This window comes from Eufriesea mexicana, unplaced genomic scaffold, assembly GCF_001483705.2.
Source record: "Eufriesea mexicana isolate 0111107269 unplaced genomic scaffold, ASM148370v2 scaffold794, whole genome shotgun sequence".
NCBI lineage: Eukaryota > Metazoa > Arthropoda > Insecta > Hymenoptera > Apidae > Eufriesea > Eufriesea mexicana.
The window spans coordinates 1,161,586-1,185,477 of record NW_016908953.1 but is presented as its reverse complement, the minus strand read 5'-3'; the positions used below and the strand labels follow the sequence as shown (position 1 = coordinate 1,185,477).

At 36.3% G+C, this 23,892-nt stretch overlaps 2 protein-coding genes across 2 annotated transcripts; both read left to right on the top strand.

Moving 5' to 3' along the window:
* Window positions 1-1,104: 1,104 nt before the first annotated feature.
* On the top strand, window positions 1,105-2,487 carry viaf (viral IAP-associated factor). Its single transcript, XM_017899072.1, has 5 exons — window positions 1,105-1,262; window positions 1,483-1,618; window positions 1,717-1,945; window positions 2,023-2,231; window positions 2,326-2,487. The coding sequence occupies exons 1-5, from the start codon at window positions 1,260-1,262 to the stop codon at window positions 2,460-2,462; spliced, it is 714 nt and encodes a 237-aa protein (XP_017754561.1). The 5' UTR covers window positions 1,105-1,259; the 3' UTR covers window positions 2,463-2,487.
* A 1,290-nt stretch (window positions 2,488-3,777) lies between these two features.
* Window positions 3,778-5,927, top strand: LOC108546807 (uncharacterized). Its single transcript, XM_017899065.1, has 5 exons — window positions 3,778-5,114; window positions 5,268-5,344; window positions 5,404-5,533; window positions 5,628-5,757; window positions 5,847-5,927. The coding sequence occupies exons 1-5, from the start codon at window positions 3,778-3,780 to the stop codon at window positions 5,925-5,927; spliced, it is 1,755 nt and encodes a 584-aa protein (XP_017754554.1).
* Window positions 5,928-23,892: the final 17,965 nt, after the last annotated feature.

Genomic DNA, 23,892 nt, shown 5'->3' with positions numbered 1-23,892 from the left:
AAACGGATTGAGCGTTTCGCGGTGTTACATGTGCGTTAAGCTTTACATCCGATGCTTGCAAAATTAATCCGCGTTCTTTCTGGCAAGCAAGGCTCGCGATGTCTTTGCCTTCTCTTATTCATTCCCGTGAAATTCGACTCGTCTTTGAATATTAAACGAAGAGTCGATGACGTCGAGAATTTGCGATAAATACTATGTATGCTCTTAATCGGAATATTGTATGCTTTTATTGACTATAAACGTTACGTAAGCTATTATGCTCTTCTCCTTGAAATGAAATAAAAGTGATCAAAATGATATGTTTACGCAAGATGGGTCGTTTCTTTTCATTTACGTTTATTTGAAATTTAAATGAGCCTCGGTTACTTTGTATCGAATAGCTACTCGAAATTTTGCGTAAAATTTAACCTAAAAAATAGGAAAGAGGATAAAAGGAGAAATATAAATGGAGGATGATCTAATCTGCATAAATCTGAATGTGAGAGAACAGCTTGATATTAAGGTTGTACCGTTACGGACAGAAATTATCATTCCATATGCCTATAAATATTATCGAGGTGATGCCCAAAACTGGTTTTAGGTATTTGGTGCGGGACACAAAACATGGCCGTGGTCCAGCACAGCTGCACGATCAACCGGTTTCCCTGATTACAGCCGACTACGTATACAGTCAATGAGTATACGCGTAAATACGTAATAAGTATTGTATCCCATATAAGTATCGTTTGTAACGAAATGACATCGAATTTATCATTATTCGTTATTTATTAGCAATCACAGGACAGCAAAATATACGTTTTATTCTTTCCTATTCTAACCTTTTCCCTCGGTTATGTCCCTGTTTTATTTCCCTGTGTTTCATTTATAATGGTAATAAAATATACAAGTTCTTAGATTTATTTAAAAATTAATTTATCGATCTGGGTAAAAAAATACATTTCATATTGGAACTACATTTTGGAACTTTAGTGTGGCCATCAGAGGCGCCACTAACTAATAGCATGGTTTTTAAATAGAATGAGATTCGAATGTGAATGCGTCATTGATGATACCATAAATGCACGTAAACCAAGAGCAGACATACAGCTGTGTAGCGTATTTCATTATAGTGAAACGTGATCAGCTGTTGGTCATAGCCACGCACATATTAGAAACAAATTTTGTCACTTGAAATTATTAAATTTATAAAACGATCAATTTTTATAGTGTAAATTATTTTTTCTATACACGAAATAAGTTTGTAAGAAAAATCTTACACCATGGTAAGTAAACAAGAATCATTATTATTAGAGGTTATGTTAGAATGAACATTTTTGATATCAAATAAGGGATGATAAATATTACAGGGGAAAAATAAAATATGACGTTAAATATAGTTGTACTCGTCTAAATAATTTAGAATCAAGTATAGAGAATTTTATATCATTATTTAAATTAGTTTGTATTATACAAAGTAGTATAACGTGTGTTTCACTGACACAGCAAGATCCAAATGAAGACACTCAGTGGAATGATATTCTCAGAAGCAAAGGTATTATTCCTGAGAAGCCAAAGGAAGTCACAGAGGACCAAATAGTTGATATCGTGGAAAATACAATAAATGAAAAAACTGGGCGTAGTAATTAAATACTTTCTTTTTTATCCTATATTAATTAACAATTGAATTATACTTTTAAATTAAATATAATTAATATAGATATTTGCTATTTCTTATAGCTACAAGTGATTTAGAAAGCAAAACACTGGATGAATTAGATGAATTAGAAGATGAAGAAGATGAAAGAATTCTATTGGAATATCGGAGGAAAAGAATAGCAGAAATGAAAGAATTAGCTAACAAATCGAAATATGGAGAAGTTAAAGAAATAACAGCAAAGGATTATGTTCAAGAAGTGAATAATGCAGGGGAAGATATTTGGGTTATACTTCACTTGTATAAATCTGGGTACTCTAAAATTATATTTAGAAAAATTAAATATAGGAAAACTCTTGTAATTTTTAAAAAGATTATTTTTGTTTCAGCATTCCACTATGCACATTAATAAATCAATATTTAGCTAGCTTAGCAAGAAAGTTTCCTGCAACAAAATTTTTAAAAAGTATTTCGACTACTTGCATTCCTAATTGGCCAGATAACAATCTTCCTACCATTTTTATCTATCACAATGGAAATATGGTGAAACAAATTATTGGACCAATCGAATTAAGAGGCATGAAATTAACTGAAGAAGGTACATACATAGAATTACATATTTAATGGAAAGAGTATTCTAATCATTTTTCTCAATTTCATCAATATTGATATGAACTATTATGTTATCATAGAACTAGAATGGATGTTGGGGCAGACAGAAGCTATACCAACAAAAATTACCAAAGATCCAAAGCCAAAAATCAGAGACGTATTATTTTCTACTTTGAGGCATCAAAATGAGAATGATGCTGACAGTAATGATTGGTAATTTTGTTTTTGTTAATTATTTACAGGACCTGAACTAATATTTAAATTAAAAAACAGAACATTTTATTTATTTAATATTATATATATTTTATAACACACAAATCACTTTTTGTTATTCATGAAATTTTATCATTATAAATAACAATCGTATTGTCGCAATAAAATATTTTATTCTCACGTTATTAGTTTAAAAATTATGATTTCTACCATATTTTCTACATTTCTATATTATATTTTTATAAAATGATCATTACTGCCATAGAATACAATATGCACAATCTAAACATAAAATATAACCTTATTTATACACTTGATTTTTCAAATAAAGTATCTATTTTACTTAATTTTTTAAAAATTAATATTATATAATTATGAATTTATATTAACTTACAATTGTCGTTTCCAATATATAAAGCATTTTTGTTCTGTTCATTATTACATTAAACTTTAATATCTCGATACTTCTGTTTTTCCAATAAATTTTGGTAAATTTATATAACTGTAGTAAAAATGAAAGAAACAAAAGATATTAATTGAAAATTATTAAACACAATGCAACTATAGATTAAAATATAAGTTCGATCACGACCTGAAACAAAAGAGTAATGTCGACATTATTATTTTGCACCGGTAACATTATGCAGCTTAACTGTACACAATTTATATTTTTGTCACTATTAGATGTTTTATTGTGTATGGAATCATTACAATCTGTCACTATTCGTCCGCACAGGGCCATAGTTGAAGTTTTTTAAGGATGTTTACATTTTGTCGCTCAAGGACTTCTCGAATTTCGTACCTTATCTCAGCATTCTCCGCACTATTCGTATTGTAGTTCGTAATATGATTTCGTAAAACGCAGTTTAGTTTTTATCGCTCATCTCGTCTCAGTTTAGTACTGTGTGATAAAATCTTGAAATACAAATTTTTTTAATTTTATATTTATTATTTAATTTTTATCTTTATATTATAATAATCGGTATGAAAATGTTTAAAAAGCGAGTGTTTATTCAGTGATAAGTGTTAAAAATCTACTTGAATTCTTGTGAGAAAAGTTAGGTAAGCTTTGTATACAATAATTGGCTTATTTATATTATAATTGTAAACTAAAATATAACAGTAATAGTCAATTTTTTAATAATTTCCTATTATGAAATATATAAAATATTTTATTCCAGTATATTCATAATAAACAGTGTAATTTAGAAATTAGAGAATTAATTGGTACATATGAAGAATTATAATCAAAATAATTGTAGAAATGAATAATTTTGTCACATCTACAATGAATAAATACTTAACAATATAAAGGAATTATGACTAAAGAAGAAAGAAATTTTGTAATATTAAATAATTTTGAATCTACTAATATACATTATAATACTGCTATAAAACAATATGTATCAATGTTAAATAAAACATCTCGTACAATTCCTAATATTTTAAAAAGTAGTTCAAGATCACACAGGTTTTCTAAAACAGATGTAACAAAATTAAATTACTCTTTGAAAGATGTAACAAACACAGAACATGTACCGGTTTTGTTTGTTCCTAATACAGTACCAGAGCATACTTTTAATGAAAACACATTAGTTAAGAAACAAACTGAACATAAACAGGTATCAAGGAGGAGAAAACAAGAGTTTAGCTTCGTAGATATTTGGCATGATTTACCTAATTGGAGTATTTGTTCCTTTGTTGATGACAAGAAAAAAATGTCAGACAAAGACTTCTGTATATCAACAAAATTAGAAAATTCTGCACAAAAGAAGAAGTTAAAACGTTACATTAAGAAACAAAATAAAAAACAAGCAATTCCTGTTCTTAAAAACGAAGAAGATCATTTATCTTCCATGTCTCAAAATGATTGGACTTCTGAATGTCAGCTTTTCCCATTTTTGCAAGAAATTGAGTCAAATGATTTACAAGATACAATTGATTTCTCAAGCAATGAAATATTTAATAAATTTAATTATGAAATTTATAATAATAATAATTCAGATTGCTTCACATGGTATGTGATGAACTCTGACAAAATTTGTAATTCATTAAATACAAAACATAATAGTAATAATTGTGAGGAATGTGACATAAATGACAATGAAGTTGATACATGTGAAACAGCAGTACAGTGGTCTTTAATAGATAACGAGCAGATTGAAAAAGATAGTTTAACAAGAAAATCTGTAATGTTTTCAGAATATCCTAGTGAAACTCTGTCATTATTCAGTGATAAAAAATCAAAGTGTTCATCTAATTCCTGTTGTGATTATTGCTTTGATGATTGTGTTTCAAACTGGATTGCAACTAGTGGAACCAGTGCTTTTGCAAAAAATAAAGTATTAACAGAAACTTTTAATGAAGTTTCACAGACTGAATTAAATAGTTCACATTTGGATATTTCTAAATATAATACATATTTAAGCAACGATGCATCATTATCTGAAACTGAAAGTTGTTTTCAAATCATAAATGATACCAATGCATCATTAACAGAAAGTTATGAAAATGGAGAAGACATAGAAGAAGAAATGTTTAAACAAAGTACATATATGAAACAACAAGATGAGTATAGTATACCTATGGAAGATTTATACGTCACAGGCACAGAACAAATTGAAGACAATGATGAACATAATACAAACAAGAATGAGTAAGTTAATTCTTTATATTATATCTATGTAACATAAAAAATGATTTCTAACAATATATTTTGTAAATGAAATTTTTGTAGTACGAGATATATTCTAATTTTTTGCTCTTTTTCATAATTTTACGATTAATAAAATGTGAACTATGCTTGCAGGTTTCAATGCTTACTATGTCCACTAACGTTTTCAAACACACGTACGATGGCAATGCATCAAACGGCAGCACATGGAGGTAAATGTACTATTTTATCCACGATAACGTATAGCGTTTGTCATTGAATTTCTTTTCAGGTATGTACATAATACTTTGTGAAAGTTGTGGTAGGCTTTTCAATCGAAAATATCATTTCAATAGGCATCTCATTCATTGCCGTCGCGTGAACGATCCTTTCGAATGCAACATGTGTATGAGGAAGTATAGGTAACAAGAGAAGCTTAGGATATTAAAATTTTTTATGTATAAGCCTTTAACATTTATTAGCTTCATTGCCTAAAAAATTTTATTCTGCTTTTAGACATAAATCATCATTAATTCATCATTTAAAAGTAGCGCATCATGTTCGTCATAATCGCAATTGTTCGACAACATTCACTTGTAGCGTGTGTAACAAAAGTTATAGAAAATTTGGTGCCTACAAGAATCATGTAAAAAAACACACATGGTAAGTGTAATTTGTAGATGATTTATAAAAACGTTTCACGGATAATTGAATGAAATTTTTCATCATTTTTAGATCACTAAGGCGGAATATTTCGTAATGTTAGTCTCATTTAAGTTCCTCAATTTAATTCATGACATTGAATTAGATTATTGAAATTTTATATTTATATTTAATATTTATGTTTTGACATTACCTTCTTGGATATTTTATTTTTATACAGTTAGGTTACAATTATAAAATAGTTGTTTGTAGTAGTCGATATTAAATAGAAAAAACTAATTTTATTTATACACGTGAAAGAGTAATAATTTATATATATTTTTGCAAATTATGAATTTGTCGCTATATTGGTTATTTTTATGTATTTTATTTTTCATCATATTATAATTTGTTATGTTATTGATTCGTTCGTTTGTACGTACTTTTATTTATATTGATAGACGGATATTATTTTAAATCCAATACCTCTGGTTTATGATTGATATGTACGTGGTACATATTATTGTTATTCTTAAATTGTTAGGTAATTTAGATTTAACAGGTATACCGTTCATGTATATAATAAAGAGATTTTCCTTTCCCATTTTCAGAATTATTATAGATCAAAATATATAGCTTTAAATGTTTTATTTTTGTACCTGTATTTGATAATATTGTAATACTTAACATGTAACAAGTAATGTAAAATTCATAATAAAAGTGCATATCAAATATTTGTTACATAATTTTAATATCAAAGTTGTATTTTATTTGCATATTTATTTATGTTCTTGCTTATATTATAGAATATGCATGTTTTATTTAAATGAATATAATTTTATTGGCAAACTAATGAAAATAATTTTTACTCATGAAAAATGGTAAAAGGAAATAATTAGTGTCATGAATAAATTACTTAATATTTAATAAAAAATAATATTTTTTTTAAATTAAATATTTAACAATTTTTTTACATACTGCCAAACATTTTAATTTCATTTTGATACAAAAAATGACTAAATTATCATTCTTTTGTACATTAAAAAGTATTTCTTTAGTTGCAAACAAAGAAAACAAAAATACTTGTTTTTATATTAATTTGATAACAAACTGCAATTTCAGTCAGTTGTTAATCACAGTTTTCAAGATAATCTTAGAAACACTATCCTTCAGTTTGACGTATGAGAATTTTTACGTGAGTAGACATATTGATATGAGTGTAGAAGTCTGCTCCATTATTAACTTTCATCCTAAGAGTGTTACCATGTATGCCATTAAAGAAAAGCGAAAAATAGGCATCACAATAAAGCTCACGGACCATTTCGACGCAGAAAAGCATTTATCGAGTGACAATATATCGAATGATTTCGTTCTATACTAGCTTGTCTTGATTGAACGAATTAAAATTTATTCATGACTTTTTCTTCTGTACTTTATATGTTCATATAAAAATTATTTTTTCCATTTAATATATACAAATATTTTAACAAGATAGAATCGTATATTTACACATTATATCCAAACAAATACCCTTCTGAATTATCGGATTATAACATACATTTTTTATTTATAATATTTAATCAATATATTTTATTTATACATTCTAAATACATTTTATATTATACACTTTTGTATTATTTATTGGTATATAACATATTATTCGAAGGAAATAATACCTGAATAATAAAAACGGTTAGGTGAAATCGCCATAATTTTAGAATTACCATAGATTACAAGAAAGAAATAGAATAAAAATGAAAGGCAGTTCGAATAGTTCACGATTCTAGTCGCAGTATTGTTTCTCGAAATATCGACGATTCATCGCTATTTACACGTTGGCTTTCGCTCGTAAATCGTAAAAAGATTCTATCTCGTATACCTTAGAATTTATCAGTGATCATACCTGAATGGTGCAATGGATGAAATAAAATTACACAATTCTCACTGTCGCACAATTTGCACAGTATGTGCGAAAAAATTTTTGAACCAATGTAAATTAAAGCTGTTCATTTTCTATCTATTTCATCTATTTCATATGTAAAATAGGATATAAATCCGATATGTACAGACATTTGTATACGTATCACAATTTTACATCGCTTTTTCACAATGACTACTGTTGATCAATAGATTGTTAATTTTATCCTGTTGATTAACACGGTGACATTTTCATTGAAGAGAGTGAGCGGAAATGTTAAAGGTCTAATGAAAATGTTTATGAAATATTTTTCAGTCGATGAAGATGTTAAATCGCGATGAACTCATGCGATAAATAAACTTCCTTTTTTAAAATATTAATCCCATTGTACATTTTTTAAGCAACATTGCATTATACGAAACGAGTAATTGAACCTATGTTATCTTCGTGATAATTCAGGGCAGTTGTACCATTTACTTTAATATCTTACTTTATTAGCCGGTATTAAGAAAAAAATATTCTCATATTCACGTATACGAGACAGGTAGAATTATTCATGAAAATACAAGAAACTCTAATACGAAGAATGGTGCATTAAAATTCAACGTTTTGCGACATTGTATTTTTAATACATTTACGTTTTTTCATAATATAAGCTGCGCAGAAGAATTTCGAACCATTTCTATCCATACGGTTATCCAGCGTTATTCTAAATCGGATAAAATGAAAAATAATCTTCGATTTAAAGATAGTCCAATTTTAATCTCTCTTATACGATCGAATTGCAAAGAAATATTTACGTGGAAATCCATTACGACGAAAGATCCGTGAACTAAAAATAAAACGAAGGATACTTGGTCGATAGACCATTCGCGAAAACAGAGTGATCCTCCATGATCACGAGAAGTGTCAGCGGTGAACCGTGGAGGGTGGTGCGCACCATAGTGAATCCGTTAACGAAAAGGGATAACTATAGTGGCGCCGCGGTCGGTCAAAATTCGAACGAATGCTTGCGCCGGAACCGCGCAGATCGTCCTCAGTAGTTGCCCAGACGCTGTCACGGGCGTAGCTGGATGCTGGATTGTCTCTCTCTCTCGTGCGCGCGCGTGCCGCAGGGAGGTGCTTCCTTTTCTTCTTCCTCTTCCTCCTAACCTCGTCCTACGTCGCCTGTATCGTCGACGAACGCCGTGGACGTCACGATCCTTCGATGCTGCGGATATCGTGCGACTCGGTCATCGGTTCACCATCCTAACGAGAAGAAGAAAAGGTACCGGAGAAAAGGGAGGCCGACGAGGTTTCCTGCCGGTCGGTGAGAGAGAGAGAGAGAGATAGATCGAGAGATCGAGAAAGAGGGGGCGAGAGGGACAGAGAGAGAGATAGTGCGATAGGAAGGCAGGGTGAGGGAGTGAAAGGGATTCGACAAGGAAAGGCAACCGAGAGAAACAAAGAGAGACCGGTAAATCGGGGGAACAAAGATGGTGCGAGAGAAATAGACAAGTAACGAGGGGAATACGGGAGAAGCAAAGAAAGATTCGGAAGGAAAGCTGTCCGGGAGGGGTGGAGATGTGTTGAAGTGTGTTCTGTGTATATATATGGTGCAGTGCGGTGCGGTGCTCGAGAGAGAGAATGGCGTGGTCGGATTTCGCGTGCACCTCGCCGTGACGTGGAAAGGTAAGGATCCTGTCTAACCTTTATTTTCATTTTCCGACCGTCGTCGATGTAGATGTCGTTTAAGCGCGAGTTTAACCATGTTTCCGCGTCCGCCACCGATTAACCGCGAGATCGAGTTTCTTATTCGATTCACTGTGCCCGCCGACACCGATAATTGGCTTCGATTCGAGCGATGATCCGTCTGTCGGTCAGTCGCCGGTGCCGCGTGCGCCTCTGTCGTCTGGCTTATCCTCTCTGCCACTACTATGGAGCTCGTTGGCATGCCTGCCAGGCTGTAACGTCGTTTTCTCGCTCCAATATTATTTCTTCGCCTTCGTCGCGTAGCTCTGCACTCGTGTCGTCGCTATTGTTAGGTTATTAAACGAAAAATTTCGCTCGACGCGAAGGATACGTGGAAATTACGTCGGAGAGAGGCGGACAGATGACATCGAATAGAATTTAGCGCGATGTCTTATAGCGAAGTATTTTGATTGGTCCGATTGGCTCTACCGGAAACGTTACATTTCGCGCGATATTAAACGCGATTAAATTCGATAATCGAATTACTTTTATGTTGTCAAATATTAACTTTTACGATATTCCTTTCCAATTTTTCGGTGTAATTCATTTCCCAATCGCGTACAATAAATTGTTTAATATTTATTATTCATGCGGAATGAGTTATCGAAAATGGCAATTTTTGTTCGATATCACGATCGAGGAAATCCGTTTAGGAATGCTCAAATGTGCATGTCTGAAGCATGTAAATATATCAAGGATTATAAGTCACATTCATCTAACGCTCAGTATTAAAACGAAGGACATATCATTTTAGGGACTTTTACATTAAAACTCCATTTTCCTGAATATCGTTCCATTTAATAGTTTCGTTTGAATTTAAAAAATAAAATCCATCAAATTAATATTTTTCTTTCGCTACACGAGCTTCTAACTCAAAGTTCTCGACATTTCCTTCAACTATTTTCGATGTACATTTTCATCCAGAAAAATGAAAAGTGAACGAAGTCTATTTTTAAAAACAAATGAAATTTTGATGGATTATAGGGTAAATTGTTAATGTATTTTTGTTTATAATCGATATTGAAAGTTGAAATAACAAAATCTTCGTTAAATTTAAAAGGTAATAAGCAATTAGAAGCTCGAAGCATGGCACGAGTCAATATCGAAATTTTTCCGCTCAGACCATGCAGTTGAACTTCCATTTTGGTCGAGCTTGGTGGAGATGGAAAGTTGTTTCGATGACCCACGTGGGGTGTAACTAGATCCCGTATGAGTCGTACCATGAAGTACCCCGCGATATTAAAGCTATCACAATGTTCATATTACTTACAAAACCCTGGAAACACGGAAACTACCCTTGTTGGAAAGGGAGGCATTTGCTTGTTAGTTTTACACTGTTATTTCCAAATGTTTCTTATTTTGAAACCATTACTTCTCCAATTCCCTTCTCCCTTTCCCTTCTATCCAAATTTGCACAGCAGGCTATGTTCCATTTAAGTCATCGTTAATTATTGTTATCAACGATATTATAAATCATTAAACTCCGATTTTAAAAATTTATAGAAACCCTATCACAACGACGAAGATCGAGAATTATGATAAAAATAGATTTTACTATTAAATATTAAATTAATATCGGTTAATATCGAGTGAATTTATTCTCAACGTAAGCATAATTCGATCTGGCAATCTTAAATTCTCATTTCCCAAATTTTCCAAATCTTCAGTCTATACTTCTTTACTCCAAGGATTCATAAACCAAGTATTATACCAACGAGAACTGCGAGAAGCCAAAATTCTGCAACTGTCCTACTAACACAGGTCTCCAGATCTCGATGTACCATAGTGTAGACAATCGGATGAATTATGAGAGCAGAAATCCGTCATGGATGCTCTTCCAACGATTCGTTCGAACGCGTTTCGTCAGCAGTCCGCAGTTAATTTTATTACAGATGTCAACACGATGATACTCGGACGTATTCGCGTGCATCCTAAACTACGTCCTGGGTTGCACCCTAACTGCGTTATCACCGTACGTTGGCTGGCCGTTTGTGACGTTGATAAGCACGTGTCAAGCATAGGTTGTGGCACCGAATCGGGAAGCTTGTTAGACAGGTCTCCGTGAACGTTTCAAAGCACCTCATCGTTGATGCTTTTAGGTGGTCCGAACGAAATTGCGTGTCCCTTCGAGCAGCGAGGAAAATCGAGTTCTGCTTAAAATTAAATTGCACTCTGTACGTGTATGGTCGTTTGTAAACACGTGGTAAACACGGAGTCTAAGCAGGAATCGCCGTTTGTCATGTGTCAGACGTACGGGTACACGACCATGCACTTTGACTTTGCGTTTCGGACGAACTGCGTTCGAGTAACGACTATGATAATTACTTTCGTAATCGATTTCGCGATTGAACAGACGTCTCGTGGACGATAAGGAATGAGAAATCCTCGCGAGGTTCTTTTTCCTTGGATTTCTGTGCTATAAAATGTAATTTTTCGCTGTTCGAGTGATCATCTCGTGAACTTACGTGTTCAGACACAGGAAAAGTTTGTTCTCGATACCGTTCGTAATATCAGCGTGAACTTTTTTTAAACTTTGTCGCACGAGGGGATGTATCGAACCACGAAAAAAAAACAGCTTTGAACCTATTTTAATATCGCAAAGAAGGGTGTATTTTAAGAATCTTAAAATAAATTACTGCTGACCTTGGACCTACATACGCGTTAAATTTATTCGACATGGTAATTCAATATATTGTACTACGTTAAAAATCATGTATTGAAATATTAGCACGTCGACGGTCACGTTGGTCGATGATGATCGAAGCTTGTTTCCTCAGTGACTACATGACCATGATAAGTGATCGGAGTATCGTAATTATTTATATTGCTAATAAATTTTGAACGACGGATATCTGAACAATATTATGAAATAGAAAAGGCGCTATTCGATAATTCAAAATTTTAATTAATCTCTTAATTTCTTAAATTATTTTACGAAAATTGGACGAAGATTCTGGAACATTTTTATATTATCAATTTAGTAAGCAAAGCGATGGCCAATAACGTGACCAAGATTACAAAAATAGGTTTACATAGTTTTACATCGACTCAGCGGATAAAGTAAGACCATGTTAACCCGGGATAAAGGGAATTTTACATGAAACGAAACCATGTTAACACGGCCATGGTCGTGAAAGGGTTAAAACATGATATATTACACACATTAAATAGCACGGTATACTTTAATGAAAACCCTGTCGTGGTTCCCTCTAAGCCCCATCTGAAATTTGTGTCACAGCCTCTCGAGGTACATCGGGTTGGCCCCAAAATTATATCGATATTTTTAACCCTAAATACCGATCATTTCGTTCGGAGCAACAAAATTTTATTCAATAAAATAGCGACCATTTTAATCCACAATTAAAAAAAAAAAGAAAAAAAAAACAGCAAAAATGGTATCGTCCATCGAAAAAATCCAATACTACCTATTGTCCAACCAAATGATGCCGCATGCCATGGAAAGAAACAATATTCAGCGAAAAACGAGATTCCAAGTAGTACAGCGCTATCCATGGTCAGACATCGGTAGTTCGCTGCCTATACGAAGCGGGCAAGTGTAATAGTTACAGAATCATTGTTCGCGTTAATAAAAGTTTCAAAGGGATGCATACGTGTGCCGCCACGTTGGTCATCGAGTTCAATTGGCAGGAATAAAAGTCACCTGCTGTCACGGCGCAGCGAGAAATGAAAATAACGTCATCGAAGCCGAGACCGCCTCGCGTCCGCTCTAAATTCTCTATTTCCCGTTTAATTCGAGGATTTATCGTCGGATAGCGCGGATCGAATAAAATCGAAATTCCATTGGTCTACCAGAAATCTGCACCGCTTCGATAGTCACCGCTTTCTCGCCACTCCACTTTCCAACTCGACCGGCCATTTCCGTGTTTATTCCGCTTCCGGTCGTTGCCGCGTCGAAAGGAGCACGCAGGATCGAGGATTCGCGTTTCGCGTCCAGTTTTAAGGGATCGATTTCGAGAGATCGAGCATGCAAACTCGTAAATTATCGCGAAAGCGATATGTCTATCCCTTGGGGGAGAAAAATTTCAAAGACTGTCTCGAAATTAGCTCGTAGATCGCTCTATCACACGTAACTCCGGATTCTTTGAAACTAGTGATGAAACTCGACGATTTTGGCGAAATTTCGATATTAGATCTCTCTATCACACGTTACTCCAAATTCTTTCGAACTAATGGTGAAATTCGACGATTTTGGCGAAATTTCTATAGAGAATACGCATATGATCGTGAAATTACGGGGTTGCGAAATTAGGGGTTGGAAAAATGGTATGTCTATCGCGTGGGGGTGAAAAACCTAGAAGATCGTTTCAAAATTAGTTCATAGATCTCTCTATCACACGTTACTCCCAATTCTTTCGAACTAATGGTGAAATTCGACGATTTTGGCGAAATTTCTATAGAGAATACGCACATGATCGTGGAATCATAGGGTTGCGAAATTAGGGGTTGGAAAAATGGTATGTCTATCGTGTGGGGGTGAAAAATTTCGAAAATCGTCTCGAAATTAGCTCATAGATCTCTCCATTATACGTAACTCCGGGTTCTTTGAAACTAGTGATGAAACTCAACGACTTTGGCGAAATTTCGATACAGACTACACCTATGATCGTGGAATCTCGGAGTTGCGAAATTAGAGGTTGGAAAAATGGAGTCGAGACGAAGCAAGTGTTAGATATCTTAGGAAGGCAATTCGATATTTTCATCATTCGATTACGATGAAAATATCGCGCGAAGATGTTAAGCCGGCTGCGAGAGAGCGTGTAAGACGCTATGGGAAAGCTTTCTTTGAATAGCCAACAAAGAAATCCGCTTAGGCTACATCTCGGTATCTTTTAGAATAAGGGATTTCTTTCCGTTCACGGGTATGATCCTGTATAAGATTGATCTAATCTGCCGAATCTCCTTTGTGTTTGAATTTTCCTGAATTTTCGGACGAATTAGCAATTCGTGCGACAAAGGAAGCAAGATGGCGAAAAAGTAATTCGCGGTATAAATAGGTTAATACTTAACCAAGGAAAAGAACAGGTTTCCGTGAAATTTAGTAACGAGAAACGATAATTCGCAAAACTGCAAACGCGATTAATCTACGGGAACGAAAATTGATTTTTAGGTTTCACGGATAAAGTACGCGGATATAGAGACATTTAAATTTCAAAATGATATTCAGGTTAACTCTCTGCGTAAAGGATTTCAGATAACGAAATAGGCCCATGTTAACAGTAGAACTACCAATCCAGAATTTTACACCTGCTTTAAGAATAAAATTGGTATCAACTCATATTAACCCCTTACGCTCGATGATTTTTTGGCTAAAGGAGGGCACGAGTTGAAAAATTTTCTGCCATGAAGCTGATAATATTTTTTAAGCAGTAAATAAGAAATCGTATAATAACTAACACATAGAATTATTTAATTTTCATACCTTGCACACTGTTACATTATTTTAAATTTGATATATTAATTAATATCGAGTTTCGAAATTTTATCAAATGGTGACTTTCGAGTGCAAAGGGTCAAGAAAGAACTGTAATCAATATGTTCATTCATATTCATCGTACCGCTGAAATTACTATAATCTGTGCACGTTATAGTTAGGTACCCATTAAAGATCGGTAGTTCTAGTGTTAAATGAAAGAAAATGAAAACAAATGAAACAAAACTGGTATATTTTTATTAATAAAGGAATCGCATAACGTAAAAACATGAAACCAGGAAAAAAGGATTGTCGCAATAAACCTTCCTTAAATTTGCAACAATTGATGAACCTGTACTGGCATGTCGAATGTTGCCAACACAAACGAATACATTTATAACATCTGTTGAAAGTATTACTGTTGAAGCGTGGTGGAATAAATGCACTGTTTATTCCAAGTTGAACATTTTAATTATCTAATAACGAACGTATACTTCTTAACTGTTACAAACGACTATACGAACAAGAAGCGAGAGGCAGGGGGCACGCGGTTCCGTACGTTTAACGAACCCCCACTTCTTTCAGGATATACGGATGTCGTGGAATACATAATTAGTATAATTACGTGTCAATAGATGTAGCCGATTATTTTTCTGAATTTCAACAATTACCAATTGCTTTACTTAAATAAGACGAAATATAAACCTTGGTGCTTCAAAATGGTGGACCACTTTTAACCCTTTGCACTCGAGAGGCGACTCTTAGTCACCATTTGGTCGGATTCTAAAAATCGACGTTAATTAATACATCAAATTTAAAATTACACAACAATGCGTGGAATGTCGAAGTTAAATAATTCCACGTCTTAATTTGCATACGATTTCTTATTTACCGTTTTAAAAATGTTGACTTTATGGCAGAAAGTATTCGAATTACTATTTCTCTGCAACGAAAAAATCGTCGAGTGCAAAGGGTTAATCCCAGCGTGCCCCAAAGAGTTAATTCAAAAACTCGATTACCTCTTGGGTTCTCGACGGATAAGACGAATTTTAAAGAACACGCAGCTTCGACAGCGCCGAACGACATTTTAAAGACATCCTGTAATCCTTGACGCTCGTCTCCGATGTTCGATCACGAAGTTGAAATTAATTCTTAAATCCTCTGGTCGGCGGCCAGCGCGCAGGTCACTGGTCTCGTCGAAAAGAACTTACGTTAGAAAAATAGTTTGCAGAGATTATCGGCCGCTGTTGTAAAACTTTACTTTCGTTATCAAACTTTCTTCAACCGCGTCGAATTCCGAACGGCCGCCATCCTTTGAACATTATTTCCATTCCAAAAGTTTCATCGTTGTTGTTACCTAACTCGGATGCTTAGCTTTCCCCCGGGCGTGTATCGTTCTGCTCTCCCGGCTAAAAATTTTCAATGAACGCTTCGGCTCGTTTAACGATCCTCGCAAGAAGCTAACGCTTTTATTTCCATCGACGGAGGGGACATGCACCGAGCCGCCATTTTTCCAGCAATCTCCGTCGCGTTGCAAACAAGTTTCCACGTTTCTCGCTACCTTATCGACGCAGCAGAGAGATCATCGCGTTCCTCGTGGAACGAAATTTAATTTTTAGTTGCTTATTAAGTACAAAATTCTGCTACGTAGCCAGGACCTACTCAAACCTCCTTTACCTTTGAACGTTAAAGAGGTTAAACCTCGACTAATGAGATTATGCGTCTCTCCCACATGCCTGCACGCGCAAGAACAGCCTAGTTTTTACCTAAACGCACGAGTTTCTTGCACCTCGTGGTCCAAAACTTGCTCGTTGCTAATGAACACCTTTGCAAAAAGGGAAACAACGTGGACGAATAATTCGGTACTCGTCAACCCGATTCCCATTTACCGATAATTTGAAATATTCATCCACGTGTCCAGGCAGACAGGTGCAACGTTGAGCTTCGTGTATTATTGGATTAGAAAACTCTGGCCGAATGTGCCATCGCGTGGTTATTAATAAATCACAGGGATCCGGCTTTGTATCTCGTTCAGTAGTCACTTATCAATTATAGTTGCATCCGATCTTTATCAAACTATTCGCGTATATAACACGCGTTAAGTATTCAACTGCGTGGTTCACAAAGGATGACAAGGAGCAACCTGTACGAATGAGCGAACGCTTTGTCTCGTGTTCCAAATGGCTTTGGAATTACCCCTGTATAATTAAATTCCGATATTTTCTCAGTTATGGCAGCTTCGAGCTAATGTCATCCGTATTTACACGATTGAATAATCCAAAGCTAACCATTAACCGTTGTCGCTATTATACGTCAACCAACGATGATTAAATTTATATTTTCTATAAAGGAAATTCGAATTTTATTCAACGAGGTATCGAAATATTTTTGTTCCTTTCTCCATTTCGTTTCTGTCACTGTGATCATCGAGGGTTTGTAATTAAGCTGGAATATTTTTAACGACAATGGCCGGAACATCGTAGAGATCCGAGGAGGGGGTTGAAATCTAGGGTGTAATGCGAAGCTCACGAAAAGGTTGCTTGAAAACTGAAGCTCACGGGAGCTTGCACGGTACTGAAATTCCTTCGGAAGCATCTTGAATGCCGTAAATTGTTATTGTCTAAAGCGTCATTAACGAAACGCCGCGATGTAAGCGAGAACTCCGGGGGCTCGCCGCGTAATTCCCTGCCTCGGAATACATGCGTGTGAACTTTTCAATTACGTCTCCGGCTAACTTTCCTGTAACCTAATTGGGCATTATAATTTTCCAAACTCCGACGAATGCGCGTAACTTTGGGTAATTCTTACCTCTCGCAGTCTTGCAGTCTTCAGCTTGCACGGCTGAAGTCATCCGAGGCGTTTGGTATACTAACACGTAACGCGTTACATCGAGTAGTAAAAGTCGCGCAATTCAGCGACTCGCTAATAAGTGGAATATTTGCGGCATTAATGTAATTGGATCGCGACTAGTTTCGCGCAAAATTCTCGCCAGCGTTCGCAACGAGCGTACTTTAAGCCACTCCGAGTACCGTTTGTCATTTGCGTACGGTATATTTAGCTACGTGTTGCAAGCACTAGCGTGAAAAGCTCGAGCGTTATAGTCCAAAGGACTCGTCGTCCTCGAAATAATTTACAACTTAGCAATAGCCTATAGTTCAAGGCGATCAGGTCCACGTACAGCTGACCCGCGCGTGGCCTTTAAGCAGCCTCTTCGTAGCTATTTCAATAGACGCTTGGAAAAACCCCAAAACCACGCACCTCGTAACCTTCTACCTCTGCCGAGTTATCCTCCAAACACACCCTTGCCAACGCAGCCAATAACATACAATTCGAGCTTCCACGGAATTTATAGTAACCAGTGGAATTCTACGCTCTGAACTTTTAGTGAGACTTTTACAAACTCTGAGGGATTTTATTAGACTCGCGTGTAACATTTCATTCGAGATTTTTAAATTTCGGTTATGCATTATAGTTCGAGTTATCCTTAAATTCTGGCACTTAAGTTCGGAGTATACAGCTTAAATATTAATTCGTAAAATTATCAAAAATTTTTAATTTCCCTGCGCGAACGGAGTGGTTTCGAGTAAACTGTACCGTGGAGCCGAGATAGTCATTCAAAGCTATCAAAGCTCATTTCTACTTAAACGCGATTTTCGTTCACAGCGACGCTGTAAAATAATAAGTACATAAGACAATAAGGACATAAAACAGTCCACGACTTAACTTGGGACGTGTGCGGTCCTATGGTCGCAACAGTGGTCGCATATATGTGTTCCTGGGCCATAGTAACCCATTTACGTGGAACACATTGAAGTCCCGCAGCCCTATCAGCTGTTTTCTCCGAACGCAAAGGGTTAAATCGTTGCTTCACTTTATTTTTTAAATTTCCGTTATGTATCACGGTTCGACTTAATCTCGGCACTTCAGTTCAAAGTATGCGGCGTATAATACTAATTCGTGAAATCAAAAATTTAAATCGTCGTATCATTTTATTTTTCCCCGAACCTCCAATTGACCGAAATTAGGAAAGTGGATCAGGAGCGAAGGTTTTAAACAAACGCGACCTGAAACCGTTCTCCGACAGTTCTCCGTACTGAGTGAAACGGATTACAAAATAGATAAAGCGAGTACACGCGTCTATTACTATTTATCGCGTGGAAAATGCGCGAGTTAATTATCGAATGGTATCGAGAGCGAGAGTTTCGTTAAACCGTTCCGTTAAATCACTTTGCATCGTGGAAACCGTGCCACCGTAATGAACTACGTATTCGACAACTGTTTCACCGCGTTTATTCCTATTCTATTTTACGCGTTGCGAATTGCTTCACGCGCGACAACTCCACCTGTTCGCTGGAATCAAAGCTGGACCAGAGGAGATTAAAGCCGCGCGCGATAAACGCGACGGCACATTGTTGTTCGTTTTCGACTAATTAGAACCTAATAAGAGACTGGAGGAGAGGGTCCGGGGAAAAAGTTGGCGAAAGGAGCGAGTGAAATAAAACGGTAATAGGGTAACGCCGGGGCGCGATCGTTAACAGTGCTCCGGTGCTGTACAGTGGCTGGATGGACCGACATTTACCGACTACGAGTTAGCCGAGATAGTAGAGCGATTCTGTTTGACGAGCACCTTTGTTCCGTTCACAAACATCGGAGCTGTGACGAAAACGCTGGAATTTATAAACGAGGGAGAGAAGGCGAGTGGAATTCGTCGAAGCGCATGGACGGCCTCGGAGTTCGCTCTTGAATCGTACTTGCACGGTCTCGTCCAAATGAATGTAATTTTCGACTTGGCATCGTGCCTCGTTTGCATATGCAGTTGTAGCCGTAGGAACGAAAAGAAACAGCCGGGTGGACCTCGCGTCGTCTCTTAGGGGCTGTCGAAATTTCATGCGTTCAGGCGCGAGGGTAGTTCGTGAACGCTTTCCTCGCAGGTTATGTTAATCGTGGTTAACCTCTCGACTACGACAGACTTTGATACGCAGGGATCGTACCATACGGCAGGAATTGAGTTACGATGTGCGCCGAGAACGGTGAACTTTTTGATAGGAAGGAAGCCAAACTCTTAGACTCTCTCGGTGTCAAAAATGCAAAATTTCTATGTGCCTATAGACATCCACAGTAGCTGAGAGGTTAATCGACTGTTAGGAATTCTGCTGCCTTTCTTTTCATTCCTTTCTATGTGCCTATAGACATCCACAGTAGCTGAGAGGTTAATCGACTGTTAGGAATTCTGCTGCCTCTCTATCCTCATTCCTCCAATCGCTTTTCACTTTTCGAACGACGCGATTCTTTTCGGGGGGTGAAGGATACTCGAACCCTGGAACGCGAGGATGTTAGTTACGCGGGAATAAAAGTTTCTCGTTACACCGTGGCGAGTGGGAATTTTTAGGTTTACGTAGCTCGCTGTGGCAGAAAGCAGCTGAAGAATTTATTACCCTGCGCCGAATTGCCGTGCTTCCAGGCATTTTAATTTCTCGGAATTTCGCTGTTTCGTGTCGCGTATGAAAATAAAAAGCGTCGTTAAGGGTGATTTATTTTGAGGAGCAGGTTTTTATAGATTCGTCATATTCGCGGAACGGGCGAGCGCGATTCTAATGTATGAATTTAGGGCGACGGGAATTTTTTAAACGGGAGCATAAGCCGTGGCGTGCAACGGGGTTCAGCACGTCACGAATAAATGAACTCGGACGAAGAATCGTGCGGTTAAAAGTGGCGCGGCAAATGGCTATCAACGGATCTATTTTCCAGCTATTTTCTATCCGAATAAAGCTATTTCTCGCCGGTACAATTCCCGGCTATTCCGAGCTTATTCTTGCCCGCTCCTTTTGCCCTAATGTCGGCTTTTTGGGTCGTCAGGTGCATCCGCTGTGTCGCTCGCACGATTTGTCGTTCGATCCTTCCGCGATCAATTGCTCGATTCGGAGCAAACTTGATTAATGAACATTCCTCACCGAGCCTGAAATGACACCTATTTTTAGCGTTATATCGAGTACCCTAAGTGCATTTTTCTTTCTTTCCTTTTATTTCTTTGCTATCTTGTTCTATTTTATTTTATCTCGTACACGTGTGTCTCGATGTGCATAGACGGTGGATATTTTGATTGTTCGATTATGATATAATCTAATATACGTACGACAAGTTGGAAGATACGGTAGTTCTACTGCGAGTAGAACGAGTCTGACCATACGCCGACCACTATCGCTTGTACGCTTCGTCTCTTTGTCTCAGTCAGGGGCTGAAACGGTTCCAGAAATAACTGTTACATAAAGGTTCTTACCAAAACGGTTATGAAGAACTGAAATGATGTTAGAACTGTTACGACGAAACAGGTTCTGCGAGTTTCGATTCTGCATCGGTTACGACTACCGTTTTAACGTAACTCGTTTACGTATATTTTTATAGCTGTTGCATTTCGGCTCGCAAATTGATTCTCTCTCCCAAATTGCCAAATATCAAAGGACATCTGAAACAAATATATCAACTTATTTCAATTCTTTATCAATGATGTAGAAAATTATGATCCTTTGAAATTATTTCGAAATTCGATGCTTAATTATTTTATGATATTTTCTCGTGTTTCTCGACGGAGTAATAATTTATACGTTATTATCCGTGTTCTTCTAAAGAATGTAGATTGCTTGGGAAATTATATGGAAGAAAAAATTTGTTGCTTGGGGGAAGACTCTGAACACGGGTTCAAAAATTCATCGAGTTACTTTGTTGCTTGTTTATTCTTTTATGCAGGGATTAAAATCCACCCTCTGACGAGCCCTGCAAGCGTTTTTAATTCCACAGAGTTCAAAAACAAATTTATTCGTTGTCATGAATATATTGATAGAAAATTTGTTCCAGCCTTAATGAAATCACGGTGACATTATTTCACCGCATTTTTCACAGATCGGAACCCCCTTTTAATCACATCTCCTTCTCTTTCCTCGCTCGACTCACCCGCCATAGAATTTTAATCTGCCTTAACTCGCAACTTACGCGATGTTTCGCATAAACTGCATTATTTTGCGCTTCTTTCTCGTAAAAGGTTTCAGCACAAGCGACGCAACGTATTCGAGTCAATTTTCCTCTCGTAAAACGTGCGATTACATGCTCTCCGGGGTGAGATTGTAAAACTGCTTTTAAATTTTCCTGGATCCCGCGCTTATAACTCTGCGACACGCTCCGCGTGAGAAGGAACACGGCAATTGTTTCGAGATAAGAAGTAAAATCAGGAAAATCGAAACTTCCAATCGCGACTTTCTTTTGCAGCAAGTTTGCTTAAAGACTGTTTTATTAAATTTCGAATTTACTCGCGGATTATACAGATAACTAATTAAAACTTGGACATTGGGACTAAAATTTACGACGAGTGAATAAGACTGCAGTCGTCACGCCGTTCTCCACAAATATACCTAACCTACTCTTTACACTTTCCATTTCGATTTTTGCTCGTGGAAGATACAAATTCGACGTGGCAGGAAACACGTGATGAATTTTTTCGAAAATTCCATGTGACACATGCTAATCGTGTTACAGGGAACGATTTAAATACCCTGAGTTTTCGATTTCGCGACAGGGGCTATTGTGATACAAGATACAAATAAGATAAAATTCAAATTCAACGTGGTAGGATATGTGATAAATTTTTTCGAAAATTCCATGCAACATATGCTAATAGTATTACAGGGAACGATTTAAATACCCAGAATTCTCGATTTGGCGATAGAGGCAATTACAATACAAGATACAAATAAGACAAGATACTAATTCAACGTAGTACGAAACTCATGATGAACTCTTTCGAAAATTCCATACAACACATGCTAATCGTGTTACAGGGAACGATTTAAATAATCAGAATTCTCGATTTCGCGATAGGGGTAATTATAATTCAAGATACAAATAAGACAAGATACTAATTCCACGTCGTAGGGTATATGTGACGAATTTTTTCGAAAATTTCATGCAACATATGCTAATAGTATTACAGGGAACGATTTAAATGCCCAGAATTCTCGATTTGTCGATAAGAGCTATTGCGATACAAGATACAAATAAGATAAGATACTAATTCAACGTAGTACGAAACTCATGATGAACTCTTTCGAAAATTCCATGTAACACATGCTAATCGTGTTACAGGGAACGATTTAAATAACCAGAATTCTCGATTTCGCGATAGGGGCAATTATAATTCAAGATACAAATAAGACAAGATACTAATTCAACGTGGTAGGATATATGTGACGAATTTTTTCGAAAATTCCATGCAACACATGCTAATAGTATTATAGGGAACAATTTAAATGCTCAGAATTCTCGATTTGGCGATAAGGGCAATTACAATACAAGATACAAATAAGACAAGATACTAATTCAACGTGGTAGGATATATGTGACGAATTTTTTCAAAAAAATTTCATGTAACAAATGCTAATAGTATTACGGGGAACAATTTAAATACCCAGGGTTCTCGGTTTCGCGACAGGGGCGCTATTATGGCAGAAAAATCTTCGGTATCGTGGACGCCGGCTGTACCAGTCCATTAAGGCCGTTTCACGCGATATATTCATTCGTGTCTGTTTGAATTACCTTTTGGCAAGGCTTTGTACCCCCGTGTAAGGAGGGTGTTATGGCAGTTGAAAAGCTGCCAAAGACACGGTCGAGTCGATGCGGTTACAATGTCGGGACAGAATCCGACGCGATATTTTTCGGGAATATCGTGTACAGGAACGAAAGTTAGCGTTCGATGCTGAAACTTCGCCATTCGAGTCGATTAACCTTTCATGTTCCCGCCCTCTTTGGATTCCTGCACGTACTCTCTCCGCTCTCTTCCCCCTTTCTCTCCTTTTCGTGCCTGTTCTCTGCTTTCGTTTAATTAGAGCTCCGCTATTTTAACTTGCAATCGAGTCCACAAACATCGCGCGATAAGTCGCGAATTGCTTTCCGCGAAATTCCTGGATAAATGCTTTCTATTTTTCATCCGGCTTTCGGTTATTTCCAATCGAATCAAGACCGAACGCAACGTCGTTAATCTCCCGCGAATCATCGTCTTCCTTTTCCATTTC

Coding starts and splice junctions, on each gene's coding strand:
- LOC108546807 (XM_017899065.1), top strand. CDS start 3,778: ATGACTAAAGAAGAAAGAAATTTTGTAATATTAAATAATTTTGAATCT. Junction 5,115..5,267: donor CATAATACAAACAAGAATGA/GTAAGTTAATTC, acceptor CTATGCTTGCAG/GTTTCAATGCTTACTATGTC. Junction 5,534..5,627: donor ATGTGTATGAGGAAGTATAG/GTAACAAGAGAA, acceptor TTCTGCTTTTAG/ACATAAATCATCATTAATTC.
- viaf (XM_017899072.1), top strand. Junction 1,619..1,716: donor AAATGAAAAAACTGGGCGTA/GTAATTAAATAC, acceptor TATTTCTTATAG/CTACAAGTGATTTAGAAAGC. Junction 1,946..2,022: donor CTTCACTTGTATAAATCTGG/GTACTCTAAAAT, acceptor TTTTTGTTTCAG/CATTCCACTATGCACATTAA.